Source organism: Eutrema salsugineum, unplaced genomic scaffold, assembly GCF_000478725.1.
Source record: "Eutrema salsugineum unplaced genomic scaffold, Eutsalg1_0 scaffold_2, whole genome shotgun sequence".
Lineage (NCBI taxonomy): Eukaryota > Viridiplantae > Streptophyta > Magnoliopsida > Brassicales > Brassicaceae > Eutrema > Eutrema salsugineum.
The window spans coordinates 10159252-10186796 of NW_006256829.1; the positions used below are offsets into that span (position 1 = coordinate 10159252).

A 27545-nucleotide genomic window follows, 5' to 3' on the forward strand; every position below is an offset into this window, starting at 1 on the left:
AGATTTGGAATTAAAAGTGGAAGATCTTATTGATCATAGAAGGAATTGGTGGGATAGAGACAAGCTGGAGGAACACTTTTTACAACGAGACATTGATTTGATCATCAAAATCAAACCGATTTTATCATCTCCTGATTTTTGGTGTTGGAAAGCTGAAAGGAGTGGAGAATATTCGGTGAAATCTGGATTTTGCTTGGCTAGTAAAGTTAACGCTTCGGTTGTTAGAGAAGAGATGTTAAGACAACCCTCCTTTGATTAAATTAAAAAACAAATTTGGTCCTCTCTCTGCCCAGCCAAAATCAAAACATTCATGTGGAAAGTGATTAGCGGGGCCATTCCGGTCGTTGATAATTTCATTTCAAGAGGTATGAAGATGGACACTCGGTGCCAAATTTGCGGTCTTGAAGGTGAATCTGCAAATCATGTTTTATTCTCATGTACAAGAGCAAGACAGGTATGGGCTTCTTCTCAATTTCCTACTCCAAAATATGGTTTCCATGAAAATTCAGTTTTTCAGAATATCTTTTATTTGCTGATGAGCTGGAAAAACAAAGATATTCCCTTAGAAATTCGAAGATTATACCCTTGGATTCTTTGGTTGCTTTGGAAAAACCGAAACTCTTTCCTCTTTGAAGCTAAGAATTTTTCAGCCATTGATACTATGGATAAGATTAGAGATGATACCAATCAATGGTTTCTAGCTCAAGAAATAGAAAGAGTGGATCAGGAGCTTGATCGTAATGGTGCCACGTTAAGAGCAAAGAAGTGGCTGCATCCTCCTATTTCATGGAGAAAGTGTAATATTGGGCATTCATGGGATAAATCTAACTCAATAGGAGGTGCTGCTTGGGTCTTAAAGAATGATAAAGGAGTGGTTTTATTACATAGTAGATGCTCCTTCAGCCTTATTCCTTCGTTTAATGATGCTAAGTTAGCAAGCTGGATCTGGGCAGTGGAAAGTATGTCAAGTTTGCATCAGTCTAATATAATTTTTGCGTCGGAAGCCTCAGAGTTGATAGGAGCTTTATCGAGACCTAATGCCTGGCCTTCCTTCAAGTTTCAGGCTCTTGAAATCTCCAAAGTTTTAAGCAAGATCTCGGATTGGAAAACTGTTTTTGAGAGTCCGAGTACTAACAAAGGTGCTTCTCTTATTGCTAAAAGTGTTATGAATGAAGATCGTCGACAATCATATGTAGCTTTGGGCTACCCTTTTTGGATGCAGAATACATTTATAGAAGAAGGTGACATTGTTGTGTTGTAAATCCTTTTGGTCTGTTTCTGCTTTGATGTTTAGCTGTGATATTTTTTTTGTTTGTAAAAATTGGTTTGTTTGTTTATAATAAAAAAACAATTTAGACGGAAAAAAAAAATATAGACTAAGTTCACTAAAATTGATTGATAGTCTATTTCTGGATATATAAATTGGTACTTAGGGTGAGTAATCCTTATAAAATTTTGTTAATGTAAATTAGATCAGTTGACCAACACAAGTTGTCAAACCAAAATGCCACATGACTCGAACATGGAAGACACGACAAGGCCAGATATTTTAACGCGAGTCACAATCTAACACGTTCTCGTGTCTCTTTGATGTTGTACTAAAACAAAGTATTTCTATGTTTATATCCCAAAACAAGCATTCGATAACTCCTTTTACACAAAACGGATTACCATTTTTTATACTTTTTGCACAAAGTTTCTCTTTTTAGTGATTGTTATACCAACACTAGACCTTTTTTTTTCCTATCCAAATTAAGAAACAAATTCTGTCAAATAATTATGCTTTTTGATGAAAGCTTTTTGTAGAAACTAGTATTTTGCGAAACTAGATTATGTTTTGATCCATAGGCAAATACACAAATACTATGAGATGCAATTATAATTTAACAACGTACTGACCGATTCTCTCAAATTAACTCTTAACCTTCAATTACATTTTACCACAGAAATAAAAAATCGATTACAAAAAGGTCCCTTGCAAAATTAGTTGATTAGATTTCTTTTAGAAAATAATTAAAGAGTAGTATTTAACTGCTACACAAGTCTAACCTTCATATAATATAATGAAAAAAAAAGTAGTGCGATGGTTTATATGTTAGAACAAATATATAATACAGAAATGCAAACTTTTCTAAAAAAAAAATAGAAAATATATAGAAGTCGACTGCGTAATCTCTGAGATCTTCTAAATAAATGAAATTCCCAATAATTGATTTACAGAATATGTGTTGTCCTCATGTAATGACCTGTGAGTTTGTGGTCGTAAGTCCCCATGCTGGATTTTCTTCACCAACTCATCCGACGTCTGGTACACCGGGCCAAGTGACTAACAAATTGTTGGACAAGGACTGATCAAAAATGGACTTGATTAATAGGCCCATCAATCTCTGTGTATTGTATACTTCCACTGCTTTCATCATATCAAATAAAACTTGTCAGAGAGAATAGTAGAGATTTCATTTGTGAACCAAACAGAACCGGGTCCTGACTATATTGGTGTTATGTTTTAGTCATAGTAAAATGGAAATACTTTAATTAAGAGGTGGATCCACAAATCAGCACTATTTACTTTTAGTTTATGTACATAGTTAAATTATACAAAGAGATGGTGACGTGGACATGCAGCTTTTTGTTTTATTATTTTTGTAGGCCCTTCCATAGTTTGTTCTTGTTGAGACTTCTAAATCTTGGAATTAAAGCTTCACGATTTCGAGGTCAAGCGTACATGTGAAGTCATTTTTATTCGCAAAAACACAGTTAACTATCACAGGTTATCATCATTTATATATAAAAGAAATATCCTTATGTTATACGCCTAACGCATGAATCATTTGTCTAACTAACCCTACTATTTCAAAGTAGAAATTTACTGCTGGTTTTAAATACTGTATGAATATGAGGAAAATCTTAAAGTATTCGTCCTGACTTCAACAATATTTTGCTATCCCATAACTCTCTTAACCCTATCGACAGACTTTGTCAAACTTGTTGACAATGATTGATTTAAAAAAAAAAAAAAATTCGAACATAGTTAGTAATTCGATTAATAGTGTAAATGCTTTAGTGATATGCTTGTGATCAAATAGATAATTATTTAATGTGAAAAGTACATATAAACACCTATATGTTTTTGCTTTATTAGCTAGAGAGAGATATTCTCATAAATATAAACATACCTTTAAATTTGAATATATTCTGTATAAAGCAATATTGTTATACAGATGTTTGTACGGTTTAATTGGAAAAAACCTCGTAACCGAGCTGAATAAATTGTTCATCAATGAGGTCAGCAATTGGACGTACATGAAACCAACACGTGGCAACACACACACTCGACAATTTCTCAAGGGAAACAAAAAATCCCTGGAAAATTCCTCAATTTTCTTAATTTTCAAGATAAAAATGAATAACACAAAACAGAAATATATACGCCATGAAACTGCGTATTGAAGCAACTGCTAATTGTTCTCTCTCTCTATAAGGGCTCTGCCTCTGCCGAAACAATCATACCAATGACATTAAATCCAGATATCTCTTTATTCCTTTTCGTATTTTTGATCTGACGTCAAGTTTTCATTTTTTTTCACCAAAATGGAAAATGTGATCTGGGTTTTTCACAGAAAGAGTTAAAACAATCGGAGATTTTTCATTATTTTTCTTGAGTGATGGGTCTGGTTGATTCCTTGTTTGGAAAAGATGCAAGGAAATTTCTCAAAAGGAAAGACAGTGATGCTGCAGAAGCAGGTGAATGGTTATAATAATTCATGAATCTGCTCATCATCTTCCTCATTTGATTTGCCTTGCTCATTTACAAATTTCCCTAAAATTCAGAGATTTCGAAGAGATGATGCTTTGTTCTCACATTTTCTCTGTTTTTCAATCGCTAAGTTAAATGGTCGTGATCGGATTGTTGATAACTAAAGGATCATTTAATCGTTTGTTTCCGTTTTAAGAATTTAATGTTTATTACCTGTTTGATGAATTGCTTCTGAAGAAAATGAATTGCCTTTGATCAGTTTGTGATTTTGTGGATTCGTTTTCTGTTGTTTCAGGACGAGCTTTGGAAGAACTTAGAAGCTCTCTATACAATGAGCTTAAAACATCAGAAGGAGCTAAACGCCAACAACAGAGATTCTGTGGCCCTGTTGTTGCAATGTCATTCAATTTCATTGTTGCAGTTGGAATCATCCTCGCCAATAAATTAGTAATTTAGCTTCATCAATCTCAGTTTCTTCTGTCTCTTTTTCCATGTTACAATAGTAATTGTAAACTTCTTTTTTGGTGGGTTTCTAATTCTGCAGGTGATGGGACGAGTTGGATTCAATTTTCCGATCTTTCTAACGTTGATTCACTATGCTGTTGCGTGGATACTTCTAGCTTTCTTCAAGTCTCTTTCATTACTTCCAATGTCTCCTCCCTCAAAGACAACACCTTTCTCCTCTCTCTTCTCTCTTGGAGCTGTCATGGCCTTTGCTTCTGGTCTCGCTAATACCAGTCTCAAACACAACAGGTAATAGCTTAATCTGTAAATATTGCCTCAACATTCATAGCTCAAGATTTACTTTTAATAGCACTAATCAAACTGTGTAGATCTAAAATCAGACTGTGAAGAGATAAAGAGATTATGCTTTGTTTCATCTTCTTATCTCATACTTGAAAAAACTTTTGATTTTTGTCCAGTGTTGGATTCTACCAGATGGCCAAGATCGCGGTGACACCAACGATTGTCCTTGCAGAGTTTGTTCTCTTCAAGAAAACCATTTCTTCCACAAAGGTTTAGCTGGATTTTTTTAAAAAATTTCACCTGATTAATTAAAAACTTATTACATGGTTTTTTTTTTGTGCTTATAGGTTGTGGCATTAGCCATAGTATCTTTAGGTGTGGCTATCGCGACAGTAACCGATCTAGAATTCAATTTGTTTGGTGCATTGGTTGCTGTTGCTTGGATTATACCAAGTGCCATCAATAAAATTCTCTGGTCTAATCTTCAGCAACAAGCTAACTGGACTGCTCTAGCGTAAAAATCTTTCTTATACTTGATGCTTAAGCAATTGAAGTCTCCTAAGATAATATATTTTTTTATTGAATGAAGATTGATGTGGAAGACGACGCCGTTTACTGTTTTCTTCTTGTTGGCTCTCATGCCATGGCTTGACCCACCTGGAGTTTTGCTCTTCAAATGGGACTTGGGTAATTCCTCTGCAATCCTCGTCTCGGCTCTGCTCGGCTTTCTTCTCCAGTGGTCTGGTGCACTCGCTCTCGGGTTAGTCTTTTGTTCTTTGCTTCACGGTCGGAGATCAGTCTTGAGTAATTCGTATGACTTGATTCTGCTTCATTTGGCTATCATCATGATTCAAGAACAGAACCTAAACCGGTTCAAACTCATCGCCTAAACATTAAAACCGGTGCTAAACATCAATTTGTTTGCGGTTTATAGAAATTTGTTTCATGAACAAACGTTGTTGTTTGTTTCAGGGCAACCTCGGCAACATCTCATGTAGTATTAGGGCAATTCAAGACATGTGTGATCTTGCTTGGGGGTTACGTTATCTTTGGCTCCGATCCCGGTTTCATCAGCATCTGCGGCGCTGTGGCGGCTCTTGCCGGCATGTCTGTATACACGTGGCTCAATCTTCCAGGGAAATCCATCGATCACAGCTCGAGCAAGCTGCTTCCGAATCAAAACACTGCCGTTTCGAAACCTAAAGCTGAGAATGACGACGGAGGAGGAGAGACCGCCGTTGTTTCGGCTGAGCCAAATCTCTCAAAGACGACAACTGCAAATATCGTATAGCTTATGTTCTTTTTAATTAGATGCCAAGAAAATAGTTTTCTTTCCTTTTCAGGGATTAGCTTGTAAAATCGGTTTTAAGTTTAAACATTTTGCTATCTAATTGAATTAGTAAATTAATAAAATACAGATTTGATGTCTTTTGTTACTGTGTGAGATGTATTTAGATACATTTTTGTTTTTTTAATGGGTTTGACTTGTAAAACAATGCGGTAAACGTTTTTCAGGTGAAAAAATGGGCATAACAGTTATAATTTTAGTTCGTAGGAAAAGTAAACTAGTCTTACTGCCACAAAATGATCCGAAAGTCAACTTTTAAAAATAAAATACTCAAGATTATTTAGTTCACTAATTCTCAAGTTATTGATGTTTCCTTTACTTTCAGAAGTCTTTTAATACAAATTTCGAATTAACAAACATAAATATTCTTACTGCCACAAAATGATGGCAATACAATAAGAGTTTCTTGGGTAGAAATTTAAATCGCAATTTTTTTTTGTTTTTAACCGCCTCTCCTAAATATTACAGAGGGTTTTATTGTATATAGAGTAGTTTTGTATAGTTTTCTTGTATAGCTTTGGTACAGATTGATTTTGATGTATATCGGTATAGTATAAACTGATTTCTATTTTGTTTTTGGGTTACTGGTTTGCCCGTTTCTTTTGTGTATAAAACCAACACAATTGTAAATTAATTATTTAATCAATGAGAATGAGTTTTTCTTTTCCCCCTCGTTGGTGAAATGGTATCAGAGCGATAGAGTCTAACAAACTTTTCTGATCTCAGATTCTTCCTTTTGAGCTCAATTTTTCCGGAATCTCGTCGGAAAATCTTTCGATTCCGTTTCCGATCATATCTCTTCAACTTCGACGAGCTCCCTTTCGACGTTTCCCGTGTTCTACAGTCTCAAATCTCGTTTCCCGTGAAACTGAGCTGTTTTCAAGTCAACAATGGTGAAACAACAGAAATGCAAGTCGAAGTATCGCAATCCATCACCAGATTCACCAGAATTTGGTTCTCCCACACCTCTGAAGGCTCGCGATCAATCCATGGATCTTCATTCCTCTCGCGATGCTACTGGTGTTCCGAATCGCTTAGATCCTCGCAGATCTATCACTCCACGGTCTTCGCAACCGTTCGAGGTATCAAATTCTCCCGATAATGTTCATAGTCCTTATCATTTGGTTAGCTCGGATCATCCTGGTCTCGTTCTTACTGCTGAAGCCTTAGATGGCTCGAACTATGGAATCTGGAGCATAGCTATGGTCACTAGTATAGAGGCTAAGAACAAAATGAGATTTCTCGATGGTTCTATACCTCAGCCTGATGAATCTGATCCTTATTATAAGATCTGGTGTAGATGCAATAGCATGGTGAAATCCTGGTTGCTTAATAGTGTTACAAAGAAGATTTACACTAGCATCCTGTATTTTAAGTCTGCATCAGCTATTTGGAAGGATCTCCATACGCGATTCCACAAGTCTAACTTGCCTCGTCTCTATAAGCTTCGTCATCAGCTTCATACATTTCGTCAAGGCAATTTAGACTTATCGTCGTATCACACTCAAGTTCAGTCTCTTTGGGAAGAGTTATCCAGTCTTCAGATCACAGCTCGTACTGTTGAAGATCTATTAGCTGAAAGAGAGACTAATCGTGTCATCGACTTCTTGATGGGACTGAACGATAACTATGAGAGTATACGAAGTCGTATCTTGATGAAGAAGACCCTTCCCTCTCTGTCTGAAGTATACAATCTCCTTGATCAAGAAGAAAGTCAAAAATCTGCTCATGTTCCTGACATAGATCCTTCGGCCTTTCAGATCTCACAACAGCATCCTTCTCACAATGCGAATGCAGTTGTTAATACAGGCGGATCTCAGTCTAATGAAGAACGACCTACTTGCACATTTTGTGGTAAAGTTGGACATGTGGTTGAGCGTTGCTACAAGAAGAATGGTTATCCTGCTCACTTCAAGTCTAAACACAAATTCAGCAAACAGAATTCCGTTCATGCGAACATGACAGTGAATGAGTCACCTGCTACTCAAGGTTCTTCTGCAGATGATCTTTCTTCTGATCAGATTCAACAGATTGTTTCATTCCTTAGCAGCAAACTTCAATCTCCTAGTGTTGCTGTCACACCCGAGGTTCACTCTGTCTCAGTATCTTCCGACCTTTCTCAATCCACAGTTTGCCCAATTTCCGGTAAAATTTTTCCCTCTATCCTTTGTTCTTTTTCCGGAATTGATAGGCCTTATGTCTGTTCTGTTAATAGCAACATCATTGCTATTAATGCTTGGGTCATAGATACAGGAGCTACTAAACACATCACCCATGAAAAATCTTCCTTCTCATCCTTTAAAACTTTACCTAATACCACCGTTACCTTGCCTAATGGAATTCATGTGAGCATTGTTGGTGTAGGTACTGTTCCTTTGGGTAGAAATCTCATTCTTCGTGATGTTCTTTACATACCTCAGTTCAAATTCAACTTGTTAAGTGTCAGCTGTCTAACGAAAGACATGGGTTGTAGAATATGGTTTGATGAGTCTTCTTGTGTTCTTCAGGAGCGTACACAGGGATTAATGATTGGAATGGGTAGGCAAGTGGCTAATCTCTACTTTCTGGATGTTGAGTCAGTCTCTCTTCAAAGCACTCCATCTGCGTCAGTAGTAGCCAGTGTCTCTAGTCCAGATTTGTGGCATAAACGGCTAGGTCACCCATCTATGTCTAAGATACAGCCCATGCATTCTGTTCTTTCATTCCCTAAATCCAAGACTCTTTCGGATTTTCATTGTAAGGTTTGCCATTTGGCCAAACAGAAACATATTCCCTTTATCTCTCACAACAATATATGTAATAAACCCTTTGACCTTATTCATATTGATACTTGGGGGCCTTTTTCTGTTCCAACTCATGGTGGTTATAGATATTTCCTTACAATTGTTGATGATTGTTCTAGAGCCACATGGGTTTATCTCCTTAGGAACAAATCTGATGTTTTAAACGTCTTTCCCACCTACATCTCTATGGTAGAAAACCAATTTGAAACAAAACTTAAAGGGGTTAGATCCGACAATGCTCACGAACTCAAATTCACTGAACTTTTCAAATCCAAAGGCATTGTTCATTATCACTCTTGCCCTGAAACACCTCAACAAAACTCGGTGGTAGAAAGAAAACATCAACACATCTTGAATGTTGCCCGATCCCTTCTTTTTCAATCCCACATTCCTCTTCCTTATTGGGGTGAATGTGTCCTTACTGCAGTTCATCTTATAAACCGTACCCCAGCTCCTGTTCTAGAGGACAAATGTCCATTCGAGGTTCTAACTAAGAGGGCTCCTGATTATACTCAGCTCAAAGTTTTTGGCTGTTTATGTTATGCCTCTACCTCACCCAAGAACAGACATAAATTCGATCCCGAGCTCGAGCCTGTGTATTCCTTGGTTATCCTAATGGATATAAAGGGTACAAGCTCTTAGATCTTCAAACTAATGCCATTTTCATTTCTAGACATGTTGTCTTTCATGAAGAGCTCTTTCCTTTCGTCCAAACAGATCTTTCACAGGAAGCTTATAACCACTTTCCTGATCTAATGGACAACCCTCCTATGACATCTATCAGATCCGGTGTTGATAATTCTTCATCATCACCTTCCGTAGAGAGTGCTCCTTCTGACACTCCTACTACAGATGTTTCTGAATCTTCTATTCAAACATCACATAGGAGGACCAAAAAGCCTGCTTATCTTCAGGAATATTACTATGATTCAGTCATGTCCTCAACCATTCACGAAATCTTTAAATACTTATCCTATGATAAAATCGCCCCCACCTATTACATTTTTTTAGCCTCTATTGACAAAGAAAAAGAACCTGTATCCTATACTGAGGCAAAGAAATTTCGGGTGTGGTGTGATGCAATGGATGTTGAAGTCGTGGCTCTTGAGGACACAGACACATGGGACATTTGTTCCTTACCACCTGATAAACACTGCATTGGTTGCAAATGGGTGTATAAGGTGAAGTTTCATGCTGATGGAAGCATTGAGCGTTATAAAGCTCACCTGGTTGCTAAAGGTTACACGCAGGAAGAAGGTGTTGACTATAATGAAACTTTTTCTCCTGTAGTGAAACTCACGTCGGTTAAGCTTGTGTTATCTCTTGCAGCGATATATGGTCTCTCTCTTACTCAACTGGACATTTCGAATGCCTTTCTTAATGGGGACCTTGATGAAAAAATATACATGAAGCTTCCTCCAGGGTATTCATCTCGTAAGGGGGACCTTCCTCCGAATGCTGTTTGCAAGCTGAAGAAATCTTTATATGGTCTTAAACAGGCATCTCGCCAGTGGTTTCTTAAATTCTCCACCACATTGATCAGTTTGGGATTCACTCAAACAGCTGCCGATCATACATGCTTTATCCGAATAACATCTACTGTGTTCTTATGTGTTTTAGTCTATGTAGATGATATCATCATAGCCTGCAATGATGATTCTACAGTAGACACTCTCAAGGAACAATTGAAAATTCATTTCAAACTGCGTGATCTTGGCCCTTTGAAGTATTTTCTTGGCTTGGAGATTGCCAGATCTGCTGAAGGGATCACTGTGTGTCAGCGTAAATACGCTTTGGATCTCCTTGATGACACAGGTCTTCTAGGGTGTAAACCTTCTTCTGTTCCTATGGATCCTCATTTGAAACTTTCTAAGGACAAAGAAGGTGACTTTGTTGATGTTAAATCTTACCGACGTCTCATTGGTCGCCTAATGTATCTACAGATCACTAGGCCTGACATTACTTTTGCAGTCAACAAACTCAGTCAGTTTTCAGCTGCTCCGAGGAAAGCTCATCAAGAGGCTCTCTTCAAGGTTCTTCACTATGTCAAAGGCACCGTGGGACAAGGCTTATTCTACTCTGCAAAGTCAGAACTTCAGATTCGTGTTTTTGCTGATTCTGACTATGCTTCTTGTCGAGATACGAGACGATCCACCACTGGATATTGCATCTTCTTAGGAACGTCTCTCATTGCTTGGAAATCAAAGAAACAACCAACTGTGTCCAAATCATCCGTTGAAGCTGAATATCGGAGCCTATCTAAAGCAACGGACGAATTGGTATGGTTTACTAGCTTTCTCAAAGAACTCCAGGTTCCACTCTCTAAACCCACTCATCTATACTGTGATAATACCTCTGCCATGCACATTGCTAGGAATCCTGTATTCCATGAAAGGACTAAACACATAGAGTCTGATTGTCATAGTATTAGAGAGAGATTGGTATCTGGTTTGTTTGAATTCTTTCATGTCAAGACAGAGTTGCAGGTTGCAGATCCACTTACAAAACCTCTATATCCTGCTCAGTTCAAGTTTCTACTTGGCAAGATGGGTCTCCGAAACATCTACGCCCCATCTTGAGGGGGACTTTTATTGTATATAGAGTAGTTTTGTATAGCTTTCTTGTATGGCTTTGGTACATATTGATTTTGATGTACATCGGTATAGTATAAACCGATTTCTATTTTGTTTTTGGGTTACTGGTTTACCCGTTTCTTTTGTGTATAAAACCAGTTCAATTGTAAATTAATTATTCAATCAATGAGAATGAGTTTTTTTTTTCCTCTCGTTGGTGAAAGAGGGCTTGAACGGTTTAATGGTTTATGAGTACAAAAAATGGAATATATGGTTTAGTTTTCGAGTATCTATAACAACTTTGTGATCCTTTTGATAATAGGAGATATAATTAGTAATTACTTCAACTTTACTGATGTTTTCTATAATTTCAAAACACCTACCGTACTTTAACGAAAATTTTACGACAAAAAAAAAACAAAAACGAAAATTTTAATTGAATCGGGTAAACCGGTACAAACTCGGGCCGACCCGAACCCGGCTTCTGTGGAGTCCATTCCACTGTCGTTAACCAAAAAGTTGATCTCAGAACGTCTCAATTGCTTCACGACTTCATAATATCCTTTATAATCCACCGTACGCCGGCGAGTGGGACTATAAGAACTGACTCAGTGAGTCTCCGATCGAGTTAGAGAGAGATGGGGATGGGAAGTAACGGCGAATTGAAGTATGAGATCTCCCAGAACGCGTACATTAAACTCGTTCTCCACTCTCTGCGACACAAGACGGCGGCGGTCAACGGAGTCCTCGTCGGTCGAATCAGCCCTAAGGACGAAGGAGTCGTGGAGATCTCGGATTCTGTGCCGCTCTTTCACTCTAACCTCGCTCTCCTCCCTCCTCTCGAGATCTCTCTCATCATGGTCGGTCTCTCTTCTTCTTCTTATGATTCTGCTTCTTACATCTTCTTTTTGCTGATTCGAATCGGTTTGATACATGAGCTTTGAATTGAATTTTGAAAAACTTAGGATCTGATTGCTTTGGTGTGGATATTGAATTACGAATTTTTCGAAACTTTAGCTCGTGTACTAAATGTATTTATTAGCTTCTTCTTACTGTTCTCTCTGTTGCTTAATTCTCATTAAAGTCTTACTGTTGTTTCTATATGAACATTGAAAATTCAGATCTTGGATTGTTTAGGTTTAATCACCAGCATAACATTGTTCCGTAGCTGTGTTTGAGAGAGATTTATATTCTGCATCTATAGATGCTCTTGATGCGAACTGGCAGATGGGAAAAAGTCTTGCATTTCTTAACTTTGTCTAGGATTCTGAACTTACGGATTTCGGATATGTTTTTGCTGTTTTGATGTGTTAGATAGAGGAGCATTACGTGGCTCAAGGTTTGAGTATTGTTGGGTACTTTCATGCAAATGAGAGGTTCGATGATGTGGAGCTTTGTGGTGTGGCTAAGAACATTGGTGATCACATCTCTCGTTATTTCCCTCAGGCACCAATTCTCTTGGTGAATCTCTTATCCTCTAGTTTCAATTACAGCAGTTTATTGAAATAACCATCTTATGTTGCACATGTATGCTGTTTTGTAGTTGAACAACAAAAAGCTTGAAGCTTTATCAAGGAGTAAAGAGCGAAGCCCCGTGATGCAGGTTGGTATTTCTAATCAGGACAACGTTTTGGAAGGCTTAGTATAGCATGTTTTAGTAAGGAATATATATCATGGCCACTCTACACCAGTATAGCTTCTTGGCATTTAAAAGTATGGTTTTCATATTGTTATTGCTATACATAAGCTCAAGAGAGAGTATTGAAAGACTGAGAAGCTCGAGTTTTGTAGTATTTGCAAAATGTATTGTTAGTCCCGGCTCTTGTCTCATCGTTGCATTCATTTTTTGTATTGCATCCTAAACAAATACTGTCAATGCTAAGATATAAAACATGACCATACTAGCTGATTACATTTCCAGAATGTCTACCTGAATTGTGCTAGCAACTTTCTTGACACCCAGCTTATGTTGTCCTTTTAATCAACACTTCTCTTTGGGTACTTTCTGCTTGATGAAAATTTTCTTTTGCTGCAACTAATACTTAATAGGTCAAATTTCCATTTTTTTATCTGGTTAGTAATTAAAGTTGTTCTATGTGTTTGCTAGCTCTGTGTGAAGGATGCTTCTAAGAACTGGAGAGTAGTTGGAACAGATGGAGGAAGCAAGCTTCTCTTGAAAGAGCCATCGGCCAATGTAGTTTTATCAGATTACATTTCATCTGAGAAATGGAAGGACATCACAGATTTTGATGATCATCTCGATGATGTCACCAAGTAAGTTTGATACACACAAACTCAAAAAAAAAAAACTAAAAGCTATAACCTTTATGACTTTATGTAGACGATGGTAAAATCTGACTTATGTTCACTGTAATTGCAGGGACTGGCTAAACCCTGGACTTTTCAACTGAAGACGGATATGCGATATAGCTAATTAGACTTTTTTTGCTTTCATCATCTTCAGTCGAAAAACAAAAATTTCATGAAGACCTCTGTTTACAAATTCCCTTGAATCTTGTTGAAGTATTTATCCAGCTACGCAACAGAGTTCAATTTTTTTATTTGGTACACATCTTAAACCCTAGTTTTATCATTTGAATGATATGAATTGGGGCTTGTTCTCGTGATCCAATTTTTTTAATTATTTCTTTGTTTGCATTTTGATTATATAGTTGGAATGAAAGCTCTGCTTTGTTTGGCTGTTGCTCTTAAACTTGCGAAGTACATAGTTAAATCCTAAAGAACATAAAACCAAACCTAGTCCTTTTACATTGCCTGAATCACTTAAACTTCTTAGGGACGGGTTTTTACACAGATATAACGATCACCAAAGCGTTTTCCGACATCAACAATAAACCCAAATCAGGGCAAGGCTTCATCTGCATTAACCTTAAAACACTGGACAACCTTCAACGACAACACCTTTCGCTGTCGGGCAATGAGCTAGAGGGCAATGGTCTGAATTCTCAAGCCCCCACCAATCTGGTAAGCTTATATCATTGTTCTGAAACGCAAAGAAAATCAACACTCCCATAATCGCGGTACCTGCATCAAGCGCTGCAGAGAGGATGTAGTTGTGCCTTGCCCACCAAGCTTTATACCTTCTGAAGATGTAGTAGTTGAACACAACCCCAACGAAGGCCCAGGACCAGTAATGCACAGCCTTGGCTTGTGGCATTGCGCTTACCGCAGAGAAGATCAAAGGAATATGGATCTGTTTTAGCCATTTCTTCTCTGGGAACTTCCTCGATAGGTACCAGAAAGGCACTGGAGCCAAGATACCGATGAGGAAGAACCAGTTCATCCCAGGGTAGATACCTTCTTTGGTAAACATTCTCCTTGGACCGATCACTCCCCATATGATCGATGCATTGTAAAACACTTCATCTCCAGGACAAGTCCATGGACTACCCACAGGGAGCAAATCCGGGTTACATATGTTCTCAACGGAGGTAATGAGCCACCAGGTTGTACCGAAGCAGACGCTTGATGCAACCACAGTTGCAACAAGCTGGACAATGAACATAGATTTTGGAGGAACCTTCATGTAGTGACCAAGCTTGAAGTCTCCAACAAAGTACAAGGCTTGAGACATACTGATGTATCCGTAGGTCTTAAAAGCCACATTGGCTAGTGGCCTTCCCGGGTATAAGTAACCGATGATCAGCTCTGTTATAACATTAAGACCCATTTGCTGGTTCGTAGTTGCTTGGATAACTCCTATAGGCAATGTAAAGAACAAGGCGATGGTGCATGCGAGTATAAGTCCCCACCATGGAAGCTGAAGCTGTTTGTCAAAGCCCTCACAAGCATAGAGTGCGAAAGCAAATGAAACAACGAGAACTGCGATGAACCACCATTGAGGTACTGATTGATAGTTCTTCTTCATCAATCTTGAATGCACATCTCCGAACTTGTCCTTTGTTGCTGTCTTTGCCTTCTTCCACATTCCCCATATAAACCTTGACAACAACACAGCAAACACAAATGAAGCTTAGAGAGAGAGAAAGTCATCATCAGATCAAATCAGGTATTCAGAGAGAGATGTTGAAAGATCCTTACTTTCCGTCATAGAGGGCAACATGAGAGATGGTAGCGAAAAGAGAACCAAAGCTGAGTCCATAGAGCAACGCGAACATCACACTCAGATAGAGCTTGCCGTAACCGTTGTAAGCGTCTAGATTGATATCGAAGTTCTTCTCATTGAGGATACGTGTAATGTTATAGGAATTTCCAGTCTGATCAAAGGTTTGGGAAGTGTAGAAGGGAAACTTCTGTGCATCATAAGCATTAGTCCAGTAGAAGATAGGCAGAACAATGTACAAGAAGATGAAGAATCCGCCAAAGAAGTTGGCTATGGCGAAGAAGGGTACAGCCAATGGACTGCCCAAGAAACCAGCAACTGTGGACCAATCAAGACCAAACGAACCAACTCCTAAACCCTTGAGCCCGGAACCGACTATCTGAGCGGTCACTGAGCTTTTCCAAATCCAGCAGACGAATGAAATTGCGGAAATGGAAGGGAAAAGGTAACCAGGGATTATGTAGTAAGCAAAGCTGATGCCAAAGACAATAAGGAAGAATCTTAGCCTTGTTTGTTGCTTCTTTTCTGGATCCTCCTTCTCATGTAAAGCTCTGTTTAAACAGTCAAAATGAAAATCCGGATTCAGAGACTTAGAGGTAGAAAATGTTAGTGAAGGAGTCATAAACCGCTAAGACTAACCAACCTAAAGAGTGAGACTTGAACAAGATTCGACGGCCACCACATATACGGCGATTCCACTAGGAACTTCCTGAAAAGTCCAGCCCATCCATAACCCAACAACTGCCAGAAAAATGATTTTCAAATATCAAGAATGGTGAAAAAGATTGTTAAGTATTCAAATGACGACTACAAAAAAAATGATTTTTAAAATATATTAAGTGAGAGAAAAATAATCAAGAAGCATAAAGATTGTCTTTTTCCATTTAAAAAAATGTCTTTCACCCATAATTATAAGGAAAAGAAATTGTTTTTTTATGACTTAAAACTGCAAAAAAAAAAATTGTCAAGAATCAAAAACATTTTTCTTTGGCATTAGCAACAAAAAAAAAAAGTTCTAAAGACTTATATAACTGCAAGAAAAATAATCAAGAAGCACGAAGATTTGTATTTTTTTTTTTTTTTTAAATACCTGAGTGGTTTGTGTGAGCAACATTGCGGCGGCGACATTGAGTTGACGGTGGTAAAAAGCTTTGACAATGGTAATAATACTGGTGGCGTAAGCTCCTCCAGCTCCGGTATTAGCAAATATTGTGATAAGAACATGTTCCTTCATATTGAACGGACCAGGGTTAAACGACCACGACCAGTTCGTCCCCGGAAACCCGAATTTCTTTGTCGGAAGCGTCGCCGCCATGAGTTTCCCTAACGGAAGAGTCACGATCTGAGCCGCAACGGAAGATACCCAAAGCTGGTTCGACCGGAAACTAAAGAACTGGTTCACGAACGCAAGCAATATGCAAGAAAGCAGTCCAAGAAACCATGTTCGGAACGTTAGAACCGGTAGTGTTGGATCGTCCGTTATCGGTACGGTTAACCGGACTTCTTCAATCGGATTGTCATTGATCTCCTCCTCTTCTTCTTCCTCTCCTGCACGTACGTCAAATTCACTCACTCTTTAAACCAAAATTTAATTGAAAATTCACTCTAGAAAACAAGAATCAAAGCAAAACCGGTATAGACCGAAATAAACCGAAAGCAAGGAGGTTTCATTACCGTTGATTACGATCTTGGACTCGTTAGGATTGTGATCGGAGGGTTTGGGATCGTCGAAAACGCTCGTCATTGTTTTTTTTATCTTCAAGCCCCTTTTTTCCGTCCTTCACGATGGTTTCTTGTTGTTGAAATCGAGGTTGTCTCCGGCGATGGTGACCGGATTTCTAGTCCTCGATAACCAGTCGGAATTTTTGAAAAGGAGCCTGAAAAATAAAAAATTACGATAACGTTTTTAGTCGTACGTGCTTGTCCAGATGCATGTATGTGTGTGAATCTTCATTCATTGATAAATAGACTTTAGACGATTAACACCACAAGATTTTTATTTTTTTTAACCTTTTTACTATAATTAAACTTGAGGACGCCGTAAATTAAGGATCGGTTTTCTTTACGTTTGAATTTGTTTGAAACAGTTTTAAAGTTCTTGACGCAACAAGATTAACTAATTCTGAATTGGAATCTTCTAATTGGTCAACTGTAGATTCTTTGTTTAATTAGTATCTCAATAGAATCCTATAGACTGGAATCTGATAATCGAATTATTTATTCTTGCACGGGAAGGGGGAAAAAAGTAAATATGGAAATAAATGTGACGGAAAAAAAGAAGAAGAAAGCAAAAATATATTGAAGACATACATGCTTTGTTTGCAGATAATTAAGCGCTTAATTAGGAATTTGAGACCTAACGGAAACCTAACATTCTTGAAACATTAACTGTATCAGCTCTATATTAATTAAGTGCATTGGGTCCATGGTTCATCTATTTTTCAAGAATTAAGATTTTATGTTTTCGATTTTCCAATATAACAAGAACAATAAAAAGGATAATTATTAACTAGACCAGCTTTTCGCTAGAGTGTTTTTTTGTTCCATTCATCTCATATTTGTAGCTACGACATCACCAAACACGCGTGTATGTATATTATTAACCATAATTTATAAACCGATACAAAAACAGTAACCGGAAATTGAACTAAAAATTGGATTTAAAACCCCTAGGTTAATCTATAAATGTGAAAATCAATAGTTCAGATGGAGAAGCTTAAAAAAAACAATTTAATTCCCGATCCGAATATTGTAGTCTTAATGAATCATATTTGATCGTATAAGAGAAGAAAAAAGTTATGTTTTCTCGGAAACTTACTTGGTCAAGTCCACTCGTGTAAAGGATGTGGACAACCCGTAACTCGCGATTACAAGATTTTGAGAAATTTGTTAATAGAATTCTTTAAGAGGAGGCTTATTTATAGGACGAGAAGAAAAAGCTTATTTTCCAGGATATATTTCGCAGTTATTGCAGATTCTTTGGTTTCTATTAATAGATTCCAAAATCGTTGCGTTTTGATTCGATATTTCTATTTTTATAGAAATTTCCATGCATGGTTAGTTTTCCACTGTCTAGGTTCATTTTACGTTTCTATTGCCAGCTCTAACGATTTCACTTTGATTCATCTTAAATTAGATAGAGTTGAATCTACCTGGCAGATTTAATTCTCTAACAGATCATATTTATAGTAAGATCAATCTAATCAGTAGAAATTATGTCAGTCCAGCATGTTAGGAGTTTGAAATTTCCAAATACAAAAGGCTTGAAAATGACTTTTGACACCATATGTAGTGAATAGTGAATATGTCAAATACATCGTACATAATGTATAATTAGTTACTATTATGAGACGTAATTTTCTTATAATCGAATAAATTCCAGACTAAAGTATAGACTAATAAATCATTAGAGTATGTGAAAGAGCATAGTTTTTTTTTACTGTTTAAAATATTTACTAAGACTATCCATGATTGAAATTATAGTAAACTTGAATTCGGTTTTATGAAGTAAACTTGAATTCGGTTTCATGATAAGCGAAATTAAAAAACTATGAAATCTTTTCAAACTTGGATATTTATGATCCATTTATGATCTTAGAATAACAAAGTTTACATAATTTATACAATTTTTTTCTTTCATTACAATGCTGCGTGATATTCTTTGTCAAGAAATAAATGCTGCGTGATATGAGATGTGTTATGTTACCTAATATCAAGAAAAGTCGGATTTGTTCGATTAGTCTCTAATTAGATGTCTTGCATCTACATACGATCACTAGTACAAAAAAGAAGAAGATCATTATTTCTTTAACTCGACCGCTAAATGATACAATTCATCATTAACATCCTTAATCTTGTATAGTTGACATGTCCTTTACCAAAACTCTATATAAAGACGTGGAACTTGTTGATAGTATTGACTCGAATGACTAATTAATTGATGTTTGAAATCATATGAAACAACTATGGCTCCATTGGCATAGGATATTTATTAGCTTTCGCAACCAGATTTTTGAATGGGACTTGCAACCACATATCTATTACGTCATGAGAAAAGGATGTATGTCTAATAAACTGTCTTTCCTGCAACGGGAAAACACCGACTCAAAGGTCATTCCAGCAAGAAAAATATGAATCCTTTGGTATTACATTAACTTGTGTTCAAACAATATACTGCCATGCTAATAAAGAGGTGAATACGTCATGATAGAAATAAAATAGCATACTCAAATTTTTTGTTTTTCTAATCTTACTGGTAGAGCTAGATATATATAAATAACCAAATACTATCATTTATCAAATTGTAAATAACATAACATGTTTTGATCAAAAAAAAAATAAAAAAAATAAATAACATAACATGTTGAAAGTTTTTAAGTTGTGGTCCGATATTCTGGTGATTTTAATGTGCTATATATGCCTTCAAACTGTTCGCCATGATATGCAGATTGCGCTTTAGATTATTCGTTTGCAGTATATGTGATTAACGATAACGTAATAGATAAAAAAATATCCAATGATTGTAGTCCAATCCTCAGATCTCATTAAGAGTAAATTAAATCATCAATTTTCTCTTTAGTTATACATGCATGTACGTCTACAATATCCAAAAGAATGAACATTAATCTCGATAGATTAATTAACATTGCATCCCGTCAGATTTCTTCGAGAAAACAGATAAAATATCACTATATGTTATCATTACCTAGTAAGATTGCATAGAGTCGACATCAACTAAGCTAAGCACAAGACACAGATAATTAATGACAGCATATTTTTCTCAACCCATTTGCCAAAATGCTACAAGATAATGTGGTGCCGTGTCTTAAAGATTAATACAAGTTGATTACAACTTCCGTTGACCGAGGGGCGCGAAGTTGATAAAACCATCTCTTTAAATTAAAAAAAAAGAAAGAAGGTTGATAAAACAACCATTAACAGATTATTGGCACTTCTGAACATTTTAGTATTCCTTTCTCACTCACAAAATGACAATATAGAGCAACTTGTTAGAAGAAGACGATGAACACGTTAAATGGACCACCGAAAATCCAAATTTCTAAGCCAATGGATGGAAAGACTTTCTGTAAAAATTGTGGTCAACCAATTTTGTCCACCTTACCACTATGAATGATTTTCGACCTCCTTTTGTTCCACAAATCTTGGAGCTACATATTATTGAGCTGTTTTGGGATAATGCTATATATGAATATTCTTGTATATACTAAACCGAAGACCATGAATTTCTTAAAGTTAGCAAGCTTTTATGTGGAGGGGACTTTAAAATTTAAAGATTAAATCGTTTTTTTTTAGTTTCACCAAAACTTTTGGTACTATTTTCGTTTTGCTAGTTCCAAAGCTCGCATGTACCACCAAGGTTTGTGGTTATACTTGATCTATAATGCTCCCCCTTTTTCTCTTTTTTTTTTATTGAGCCGTCTCAATCAAACAAATTTTAGAGGATTGTGTTAATTTCTCTGATTATCTGTGTTTTTTTTCCCTCCAAATTCTCTTATTTTTTGTTGTTCTATACTTCAAAAATATATTGACATCCATACTACATTTGAAGGTTGTGTTTTTTAAATGGAAATGCCAAGAACCAGTCATGTAGTTACAAAATTCATTGATTAAAAGACTTATTGGATAATAAGTATTTCAATTGGATTTAACATTAGAATTTCCTAAATTGTATATGGTAAATATGGTAAATAAACTAATTACTGGTTCTTTATCTAGAGAGTAGCCTAATACTAGTTTGTGTTAGTGTCGACGATGTGTGCATATCCAAATCAATCCCCATATATTGCATATTATCGAAGAACAAAAAAAAAACACTACTGAGTGGGTTGTCAAATAACGGATTTCAAGTGATGAAGTTTCTTCACAAAGATCTAGCCAAAGAATCAAAGATAAATCTTCTAACCTATGAAATGGAATACTATTGTTGATTTTTTCTTTCCTTTAACCATTGTAAGCAAGCATGGAAACTAAAAACCACACGGAAGATCAAACATTTTGTGTGGCAATGTGTTAATGGCTGTGTCCCTACTTGCCAACGTTTATTCTCGCGTCACATAAGCCGTGATAAAGGATGTCCGAGATGCGGGGCTGAGGAGGAGACGATAAACCATGTGTTGTTTGAATGTCCTCCGTCGAAGCAAGTCTGGGCCCTCTCAACTATCCCTTCGGCTCCTGATGTTTTCCCCCAATCTTCCATTTTCGGTAACCTTGATTACTTATTTTGGAGAGCTCAAGACTCTGGTCTTAGTGAGGAACATCTCCGGATTTTTCCATGGATTCTATGGTTCATGTGGAAAGCACGGAATAAAAAGGTTTTCGAAAATGTGGATGAACTCCCGCCTAATATTCTAGATCATGCTAAGGCGGAGGAAACAGCTTGGAGGATAGCAAATGAAGACACTGATGCGACCACTCTAGTCAGGGAACCCACGATATCCAATATTCTAACTGCCGAGGAGCCTGGATGCTATGTCGACGGATCATGGACGCAATCAGCGACTGTTAGCGGACTCGGCTGGGTAGTTTCTTTGAGGACGAATTCCATCCTCATAGGGCTAAGAGGCACGGCTCGATGCTTATCATCCCTTCACACCGAGTTGGATGCGCTGATTTGGGCCATGCGATGTATCCTCTCATCACACATATTCTGTGAGAATTTCTATACGGACTGCTCTGATCTGATATCCATGACATCGAATCCTTCGGAATGGCCTACATTTGCCGTGGAATTACAAGAATTTAGGGCCTTATTGCTATGTTTTAGATCATTCTCCTTGTATCATGTACCCCGATCATGTAATATCTGTGCTGATAAGTTAGCTAAAGCTGCTAGGGTACGAGGAGTTAGGTTTTCCCATGTAAGCGTTGCGGCTCCGGCTTGGCTATCCCTTGAGGATAGACTTTTGTTGCAATCGTAATAAAATGGTGCATTTGTTGTAAAAAAAAAAAAACCATTGTAAGCAAACATCTCAACTCTCTGAGTAGCCAAAAATAAAAACACACATTCTGAGCCCGATTATAGAAAAACTTAGGTACAAATCAAAAACCAACATGGACTCACATTTTAATCATGATATAAAAATGGGCCAAAAATTATCTCGATGAAGGCCCGTTTAATCACTATACCTCGTGTAATAATACTCCAAAATCCTCACCTTCTTCTTCTGTGTTAAACCCTCGCCGCGAGAAAAACCCTAATTCTAAAATTCGCCATGGTTGTCCTCACTCGTAACAAGAACAAGGGGGCGAAATCTCTAACTCCTCCATCGAAAAATGTGACTAAAACTCGGACGCCTCCTCTATCGAAGAATCAGGCGAAATCTCAAAATCCTCCATTGAAGAAGGCGGAGAAGACCCAAACACTGGCACCGAAGAAGGGAGTAAAGTCCCAGAAGAAACCACCATTGAAGAAGCAGAAGAAGGAAGTTGTGAAGGAAGTTCCTAGCGATAGTGATGAAGAAGTTTCCGATGGTTCTGATGATGCCTCTACCGATGTAGAATCAGAAGAGCTTGATGAATCTGATGATGGACAGGAAGGCTCCAACGGGTTAGGTTCTTCTGGGTTTTTCTCTGATGATGATGATGATGATGATGATGATGATGATGATGATGATGATGATGATGGTGATGATGATGAAGAAGCAAACGATGACGGTGAAGAGCTCTTGGGTGATGACTTCCTCGAAGGTAGCGGTGCTGAAGAGGGTTCCCCGGACTCGAATACTGACTCCGATGAAGAAGATATGCAGACGAAATCTGAAATTATTGATATAGAAAACGAAAATCTGAAGAGATTAGCTAAGCAAGAACTGGTGGATTTCAACAAGGAAGCTGGACCTGATGAACATGATGCGTTTCGGCTACCAACTGAAGAGGTACGAATTAGAAATGTGCAGTGCTCTGTTTCATTAGAATATTTTTCTGGGTTTCTTTTGGTTATGCTCTGTTTTGTTATACTATGTTTTTAGCTATATCTAACTGCTTTTATTATCCTTCATTGTTTAGGAGCTTGAAGAAGAAGCACGTGGACCACCAGATCTTCCTCTACTGCAGAGTAGAATAAAAGAGAGTCAGTAACATTCCAATTTTCATTTCTTTATAACTGTTGAATATATGTGTGATGGTAATTCTCGGTTATGTCGGAATTTCTATACTGATATTCTAGGTTTTGAGTTCTAATGGTCAATTCATCTTTCAGTTGTTAGAGCTTTGTCAAATTTTAAAGTTTTGAGGCCAGAAGGATCCAGCAGGAAAGATTGCGTTGAACAGCTCAAATCTGATCTTGCTTCGTATTATGGCTACAACAGTTTTCTTATTGGGGCTTTGTTTGAGGTTAGCCTCTAGTCTCTGATCTTCAATTTGAAGTTCCATTTTTTCCCTTTAGTAAATTATGGTTAGGATGTTGCCAATAATCTTAACTTATGGATGTTGCCAGTAATCTTTACTCATGGATGCTAAATTGGGTTTTCTTCTTGCAGCTGTTTCCTCCTGTTGAACTTTTGGAACTAATTGAAGCTTTTGAAAAGCAAAGGCCTACTTCTATCCGGACAAACACACTTAAGGTGAACTTGGTTGTGCGTTACTGGGTTATAGCTTATGACTTTTGAATTCTGCAATTTCATGGTGATGTTTGTTTTGTTTTAGACTCGAAGACGGGATCTTGCTGATGTGCTTTTGAACAGAGGAGTCAATCTAGACCCATTAGGCAAGTGGTCTAAGGTAATTAGTTTGTTTTCTTAGTTTGTTTTTTTTTTGTCATATTTGATGAATGTTCCATAGTTAATATGTCATAAGTATTGTAGGTCGGACTTGTTGTTTATGATTCACAAGTGCCAATCGGTGCGACTCCTGAATATTTGGCTGGTTACTACATGGTTAGTGATCTTCTGATCTGTTGTACCCTGCTGTTCACCATTAATGATTAATGTAAATTGTTTGCTTAAGTATGTACTTGGTCCATCTGCAGCTTCAAGGTGCTAGTTCGTTTCTGCCAGTGATGGCCCTTGCCCCTCGAGAGAATGAACGGATTGTGGATGTAGCGTAAGTTACCATCATCTATTTGATTTTAGACGCATCTGAACATTATTATTTTGTGAATGTGTCATATGCTATAATGTAAATTGTTTGATCTGGTTGATGTGAAAAAAAAACCTAATTTGAGTGTTTTGACTGTTTCGCTATTATGACTTTATTACAAAATTGTATACCATACGCAGTGCTGCTCCTGGTGGTAAAACAACGTATGTTGCTGCACTAATGAAAAATACCGGTATGTGTTCATTGCTATCTCTTCTTATCCCCATATTCAAGTTGTTTGTCTTAATGTTTATAATGACTATTTTGGTGTAGTAAAGTTATAATGATGTTATATAATCAGGCTTAATATTTGCGAATGAGATGAAAGTACCGAGGCTCAAGTCGCTAACTGCCAATTTGCATCGCCTGGGGGTCACAAATACCATTGTTTGTAACTACGATGGTAGAGAGGTTAGCTTCTTGAACATTCGTTATCTTTTTGATGACGTAGAACTCGAGATTGTTGAGTTTCTGTTACCTGTTCATAAAACCCATTACATCTACCTCAGTTCACATTACTGGCATGACTGGAACTACAATATTTTTGATCTGATTTTTTTTCCAATGTTACACTTACACAGTTGTTTTATTTTTAGCGCTTCTTGTTTATTCTGCTTTGATTTCAGCTACCCAAGGTGTTAGGCCAGAACTCCGTTGATAGAGTATTGCTGGATGCACCTTGCAGTGGGACTGGGGTAAGAAATTTCGAACCTCGTCTCTGTTAAACCGTAGTTAAGCTCTAGCTCTTTATAACTAACTGTTCTATGTTGTCCATACAGGTTATATCAAAAGATGAATCAGTTAAAACTTCGAAAACTCTTGATGATATAAAACAATTTGCTCACTTGCAAAAGGTATGACAGTACCTTCTTAGACAACGTCAAGTCAAATATATCTGAACAAACAATATCATCATATTTTTTTAATCATGCAGCAACTCATTCTCGCTGCTATTGATATGGTGGATGCCAATTCCCAAACGGGTGGATACATTGTTTACTCAACATGTTCACTTATGGTTGCTGAGGTTGGTTTAACTGATATATTCTTGTCCCATCTCCATATTTCTCTCCTTTGTCTTTGATGAATTCTCTTTTTGTTCTTTCTTTTGTGTGAAAAAAAATCTCGCAGAACGAAGCTGTCATTGACTATGCTCTCAAAAAGAGGAGTGTTCAACTCGTAAAAACTGGACTCGATTTTGGCCGAGACGGGTAATGTACAAATTCTATCTGTTATAGAAATATTGGAAGGAACATTACAATGATACGTCTAATGTCTCGGAATCTTTGTCCTTGTCTTCATCAGATTTACGAAATTTAGAGGACAACGGTTTCATCATTCTTTAGAGATGACTAAACGTTATTATCCTCATGAACACAACATGGACGGCTTTTTTGTAGCAAAGGTACTCACTTTTAACCCTATAAATGATCTCAACTATGTTCCTTTTCATTACTCTAATAGTTGATAAACCGAAATAGATAACCTACCAATTTTGATTCTATGCGTTTCTTTTTTTCTTTATACAGCTGAAGAAAATGAGCAACATGAAACCATCTTCAGAAGATGATGACGAGGCGGTAGAAACTGTAGAACAAGCTGATGATGAAGCTGAGGCCGATGAAGAGATGGAAACTAAAGAAAACAAGAAGAAGGAGAAACTTGCAAAATCAAAGGAGAACAAAACAGGCAAAAAAGATAAGAAATCAAAATCTAAACTTGGAAATGTAGAACGTCCAAAGAAGCAAAAGAAGAAGAGATCTGATTGGAAGAAGGAAATTGCTCAAGCTAGGTAAAAATACAAACCATGAACTGAAAGATGATAATGTTATTTTATTTTGCTTGACAAAATCTGAATAAACAACACATTTGCAGGGAAGAGAAAAGAAGAGCCATGAGAGAGAAGTCGAAGGAGAAGCAATGATTCGGTGTATTTTGCATCAATTCAAGTGACCCTCCTAAAAACGTTTTTGCGCTTATCATTGATTCAATTTTCTGCATGTAGTTTGTTTTTATTGCACGTACAAACTGATATGAAACCGTAAACCGAATACAATTGTACAACCGTAGACAAAATATTGAAAGTTGAAAGGCTCTGAATATTTTCATTTTTATATTTCCATTTAACAGAGATATTAGAAATTAGGGATTTGGCAGTGAGCTGTTGATTGGTTGTAAGTAGTTTGATAGAGAGTAAGAGAGACTCTCTCGAAAGTGGGACTTGTGTTGGAGAACATGACAACCCATTCTTCATCTATCTCTGTCAGATCTTGTTTGGGGACCTCTCCAAATTAATTATTTGATTATTTATCCTTAACTCCTTTTATTTTTCTTTTCTAAACTAAAAATTGCATTATTCCGATTATATTTTCTTATACAAAAATATATCATATATTCTAAAAATCATTAAAGATATCTACATGATCGATTATATGATTCCATCAATCATTTTTTTTATTGGTCTTATGATGGATTTCAGACTAATTTTAATTTGTTTACTTTCTTCCTGCTTTTTTTGCCTACAATTTACTTTCTTCCTGCTTATAATATTCAAAAGGAACATTTAATTTGTCTGCTGTTCAAAAGAACATTTTTTGTAGCGAAAAAGATGGGCTATGTTATAACAAAAGAAGATATTATTAATTAGTTGGACTATTATTTTTTTCTTTACGTCAAACAAAATCATGTGGACTATGTGTTCTGACATTTGTGGTTGTACTAAAGCTGAGTGGATATAAACTATAATTAAACAGTGATTAACTGGATATAGGTTTACTACAGTACCTACCACATAAGTAAATCGGTACAACATATAAAATTAACACAAATTACATCTACTTTTTTAATAAAAGTACCCCCATCATATGTAATTATTTTGGTGGACTTTAGTTACTGAATTTAGTTGGCTTTAGTTCCCAAATTTTACTCAGATTATATAGTTACTCATCTCAAACACTGGAAGAAAATTAAACATAAATTTTACTAGGTAAACGAATTTGCGTGAAGTTGTACATTTTGGATATGGGATAAATATACACAGCTACAGTTATAAAATTGTATCGTATATATTTCTTATAATAAAATTATGAGACCTAAACTTAAATTATCAAATTTTTGTGGTCATTTTGAACAGCAGCCATGAATAGTCAAAATTGAA

General features: G+C 36.8%; 4 protein-coding genes across 4 annotated transcripts; 3 read left to right on the plus strand and 1 right to left on the minus strand.

Annotated features, from left to right (window-relative positions):
• Positions 1-3436: 3436 nt before the first annotated feature.
• LOC18019193 (nucleotide-sugar uncharacterized transporter 2) lies at positions 3437-5931 on the plus strand. The gene is made up of 7 exons (XM_006401334.2): positions 3437-3744; positions 4053-4204; positions 4302-4510; positions 4681-4774; positions 4852-5018; positions 5094-5264; positions 5477-5931. The coding sequence occupies exons 1-7, from the start codon at positions 3666-3668 to the stop codon at positions 5793-5795; spliced, it is 1191 nt and encodes a 396-aa protein (XP_006401397.1). The 5' UTR covers positions 3437-3665; the 3' UTR covers positions 5796-5931.
• A 5810-nt stretch (positions 5932-11741) lies between these two features.
• Positions 11742-13866, plus strand: LOC18019642 (ER membrane protein complex subunit 8/9 homolog). Its single transcript, XM_006401335.2, has 5 exons — positions 11742-12068; positions 12523-12669; positions 12752-12811; positions 13316-13482; positions 13589-13866. The coding sequence occupies exons 1-5, from the start codon at positions 11847-11849 to the stop codon at positions 13617-13619; spliced, it is 627 nt and encodes a 208-aa protein (XP_006401398.1). The 5' UTR covers positions 11742-11846; the 3' UTR covers positions 13620-13866.
• Positions 13867-13922: 56 nt separating this feature from the next.
• Positions 13923-18171, minus strand: LOC18019643 (oligopeptide transporter 1). Its single transcript, XM_006401336.2, has 6 exons — positions 18111-18171; positions 16967-17169; positions 16383-16840; positions 15936-16033; positions 15271-15843; positions 13923-15170 (listed from the first exon to the last, which is right to left on the minus strand). The coding sequence occupies exons 2-6, from the start codon at positions 17034-17036 to the stop codon at positions 14099-14101; spliced, it is 2271 nt and encodes a 756-aa protein (XP_006401399.1). The 5' UTR covers positions 17037-17169; positions 18111-18171; the 3' UTR covers positions 13923-14098.
• Positions 18172-22492: 4321 nt separating this feature from the next.
• On the plus strand, positions 22493-26479 carry LOC18019644 (25S rRNA (cytosine(2870)-C(5))-methyltransferase). The gene is made up of 16 exons (XM_006401337.2): positions 22493-23187; positions 23318-23381; positions 23511-23644; positions 23791-23874; positions 23957-24031; positions 24115-24186; positions 24279-24352; positions 24529-24581; positions 24690-24799; positions 25015-25083; positions 25168-25242; positions 25323-25415; positions 25520-25599; positions 25694-25793; positions 25918-26180; positions 26264-26479. Exons 1-16 carry the CDS (start codon positions 22525-22527, stop codon positions 26310-26312), a joined length of 2058 nt encoding a protein of 685 aa, XP_006401400.1. The 5' UTR covers positions 22493-22524; the 3' UTR covers positions 26313-26479.
• The last annotated feature ends 1066 nt before the right edge of the window (positions 26480-27545 follow it).

What these genes read in the sequence shown, in the direction of transcription:
- LOC18019193 (XM_006401334.2), top strand. Translation starts at nt 3,666, where the DNA reads ATGGGTCTGGTTGATTCCTTGTTTGGAAAAGATGCAAGGAAATTTCTC. An exon ending in ACCAGTCTCAAACACAACAG is followed by an intron (nt 4,511 to 4,680) that starts GTAATAGCTTAA and finishes ATTTTTGTCCAG; the next exon opens with TGTTGGATTCTACCAGATGG. An exon ending in GCTAACTGGACTGCTCTAGC is followed by an intron (nt 5,019 to 5,093) that starts GTAAAAATCTTT and finishes TATTGAATGAAG; the next exon opens with ATTGATGTGGAAGACGACGC.
- LOC18019642 (XM_006401335.2), top strand. Translation starts at nt 11,847, where the DNA reads ATGGGGATGGGAAGTAACGGCGAATTGAAGTATGAGATCTCCCAGAAC. An exon ending in CTCAGGCACCAATTCTCTTG is followed by an intron (nt 12,670 to 12,751) that starts GTGAATCTCTTA and finishes GCTGTTTTGTAG; the next exon opens with TTGAACAACAAAAAGCTTGA. An exon ending in AGCGAAGCCCCGTGATGCAG is followed by an intron (nt 12,812 to 13,315) that starts GTTGGTATTTCT and finishes TGTGTTTGCTAG; the next exon opens with CTCTGTGTGAAGGATGCTTC.
- LOC18019644 (XM_006401337.2), top strand. Translation starts at nt 22,525, where the DNA reads ATGGTTGTCCTCACTCGTAACAAGAACAAGGGGGCGAAATCTCTAACT. An exon ending in GCAGAGTAGAATAAAAGAGA is followed by an intron (nt 23,382 to 23,510) that starts GTCAGTAACATT and finishes TTCATCTTTCAG; the next exon opens with TTGTTAGAGCTTTGTCAAAT. An exon ending in GTAACTACGATGGTAGAGAG is followed by an intron (nt 24,800 to 25,014) that starts GTTAGCTTCTTG and finishes CTTTGATTTCAG; the next exon opens with CTACCCAAGGTGTTAGGCCA.
- LOC18019643 (XM_006401336.2), bottom strand. Translation starts at nt 17,036, where the DNA reads ATGACGAGCGTTTTCGACGATCCCAAACCCTCCGATCACAATCCTAAC. An exon ending in TGCTCACACAAACCACTCAG is followed by an intron (nt 16,034 to 16,382) that starts GTATTTAAAAAA and finishes TTTTTCTGGCAG; the next exon opens with TTGTTGGGTTATGGATGGGC. An exon ending in GTTGCCCTCTATGACGGAAA is followed by an intron (nt 15,171 to 15,270) that starts GTAAGGATCTTT and finishes GTTGTTGTCAAG; the next exon opens with GTTTATATGGGGAATGTGGA.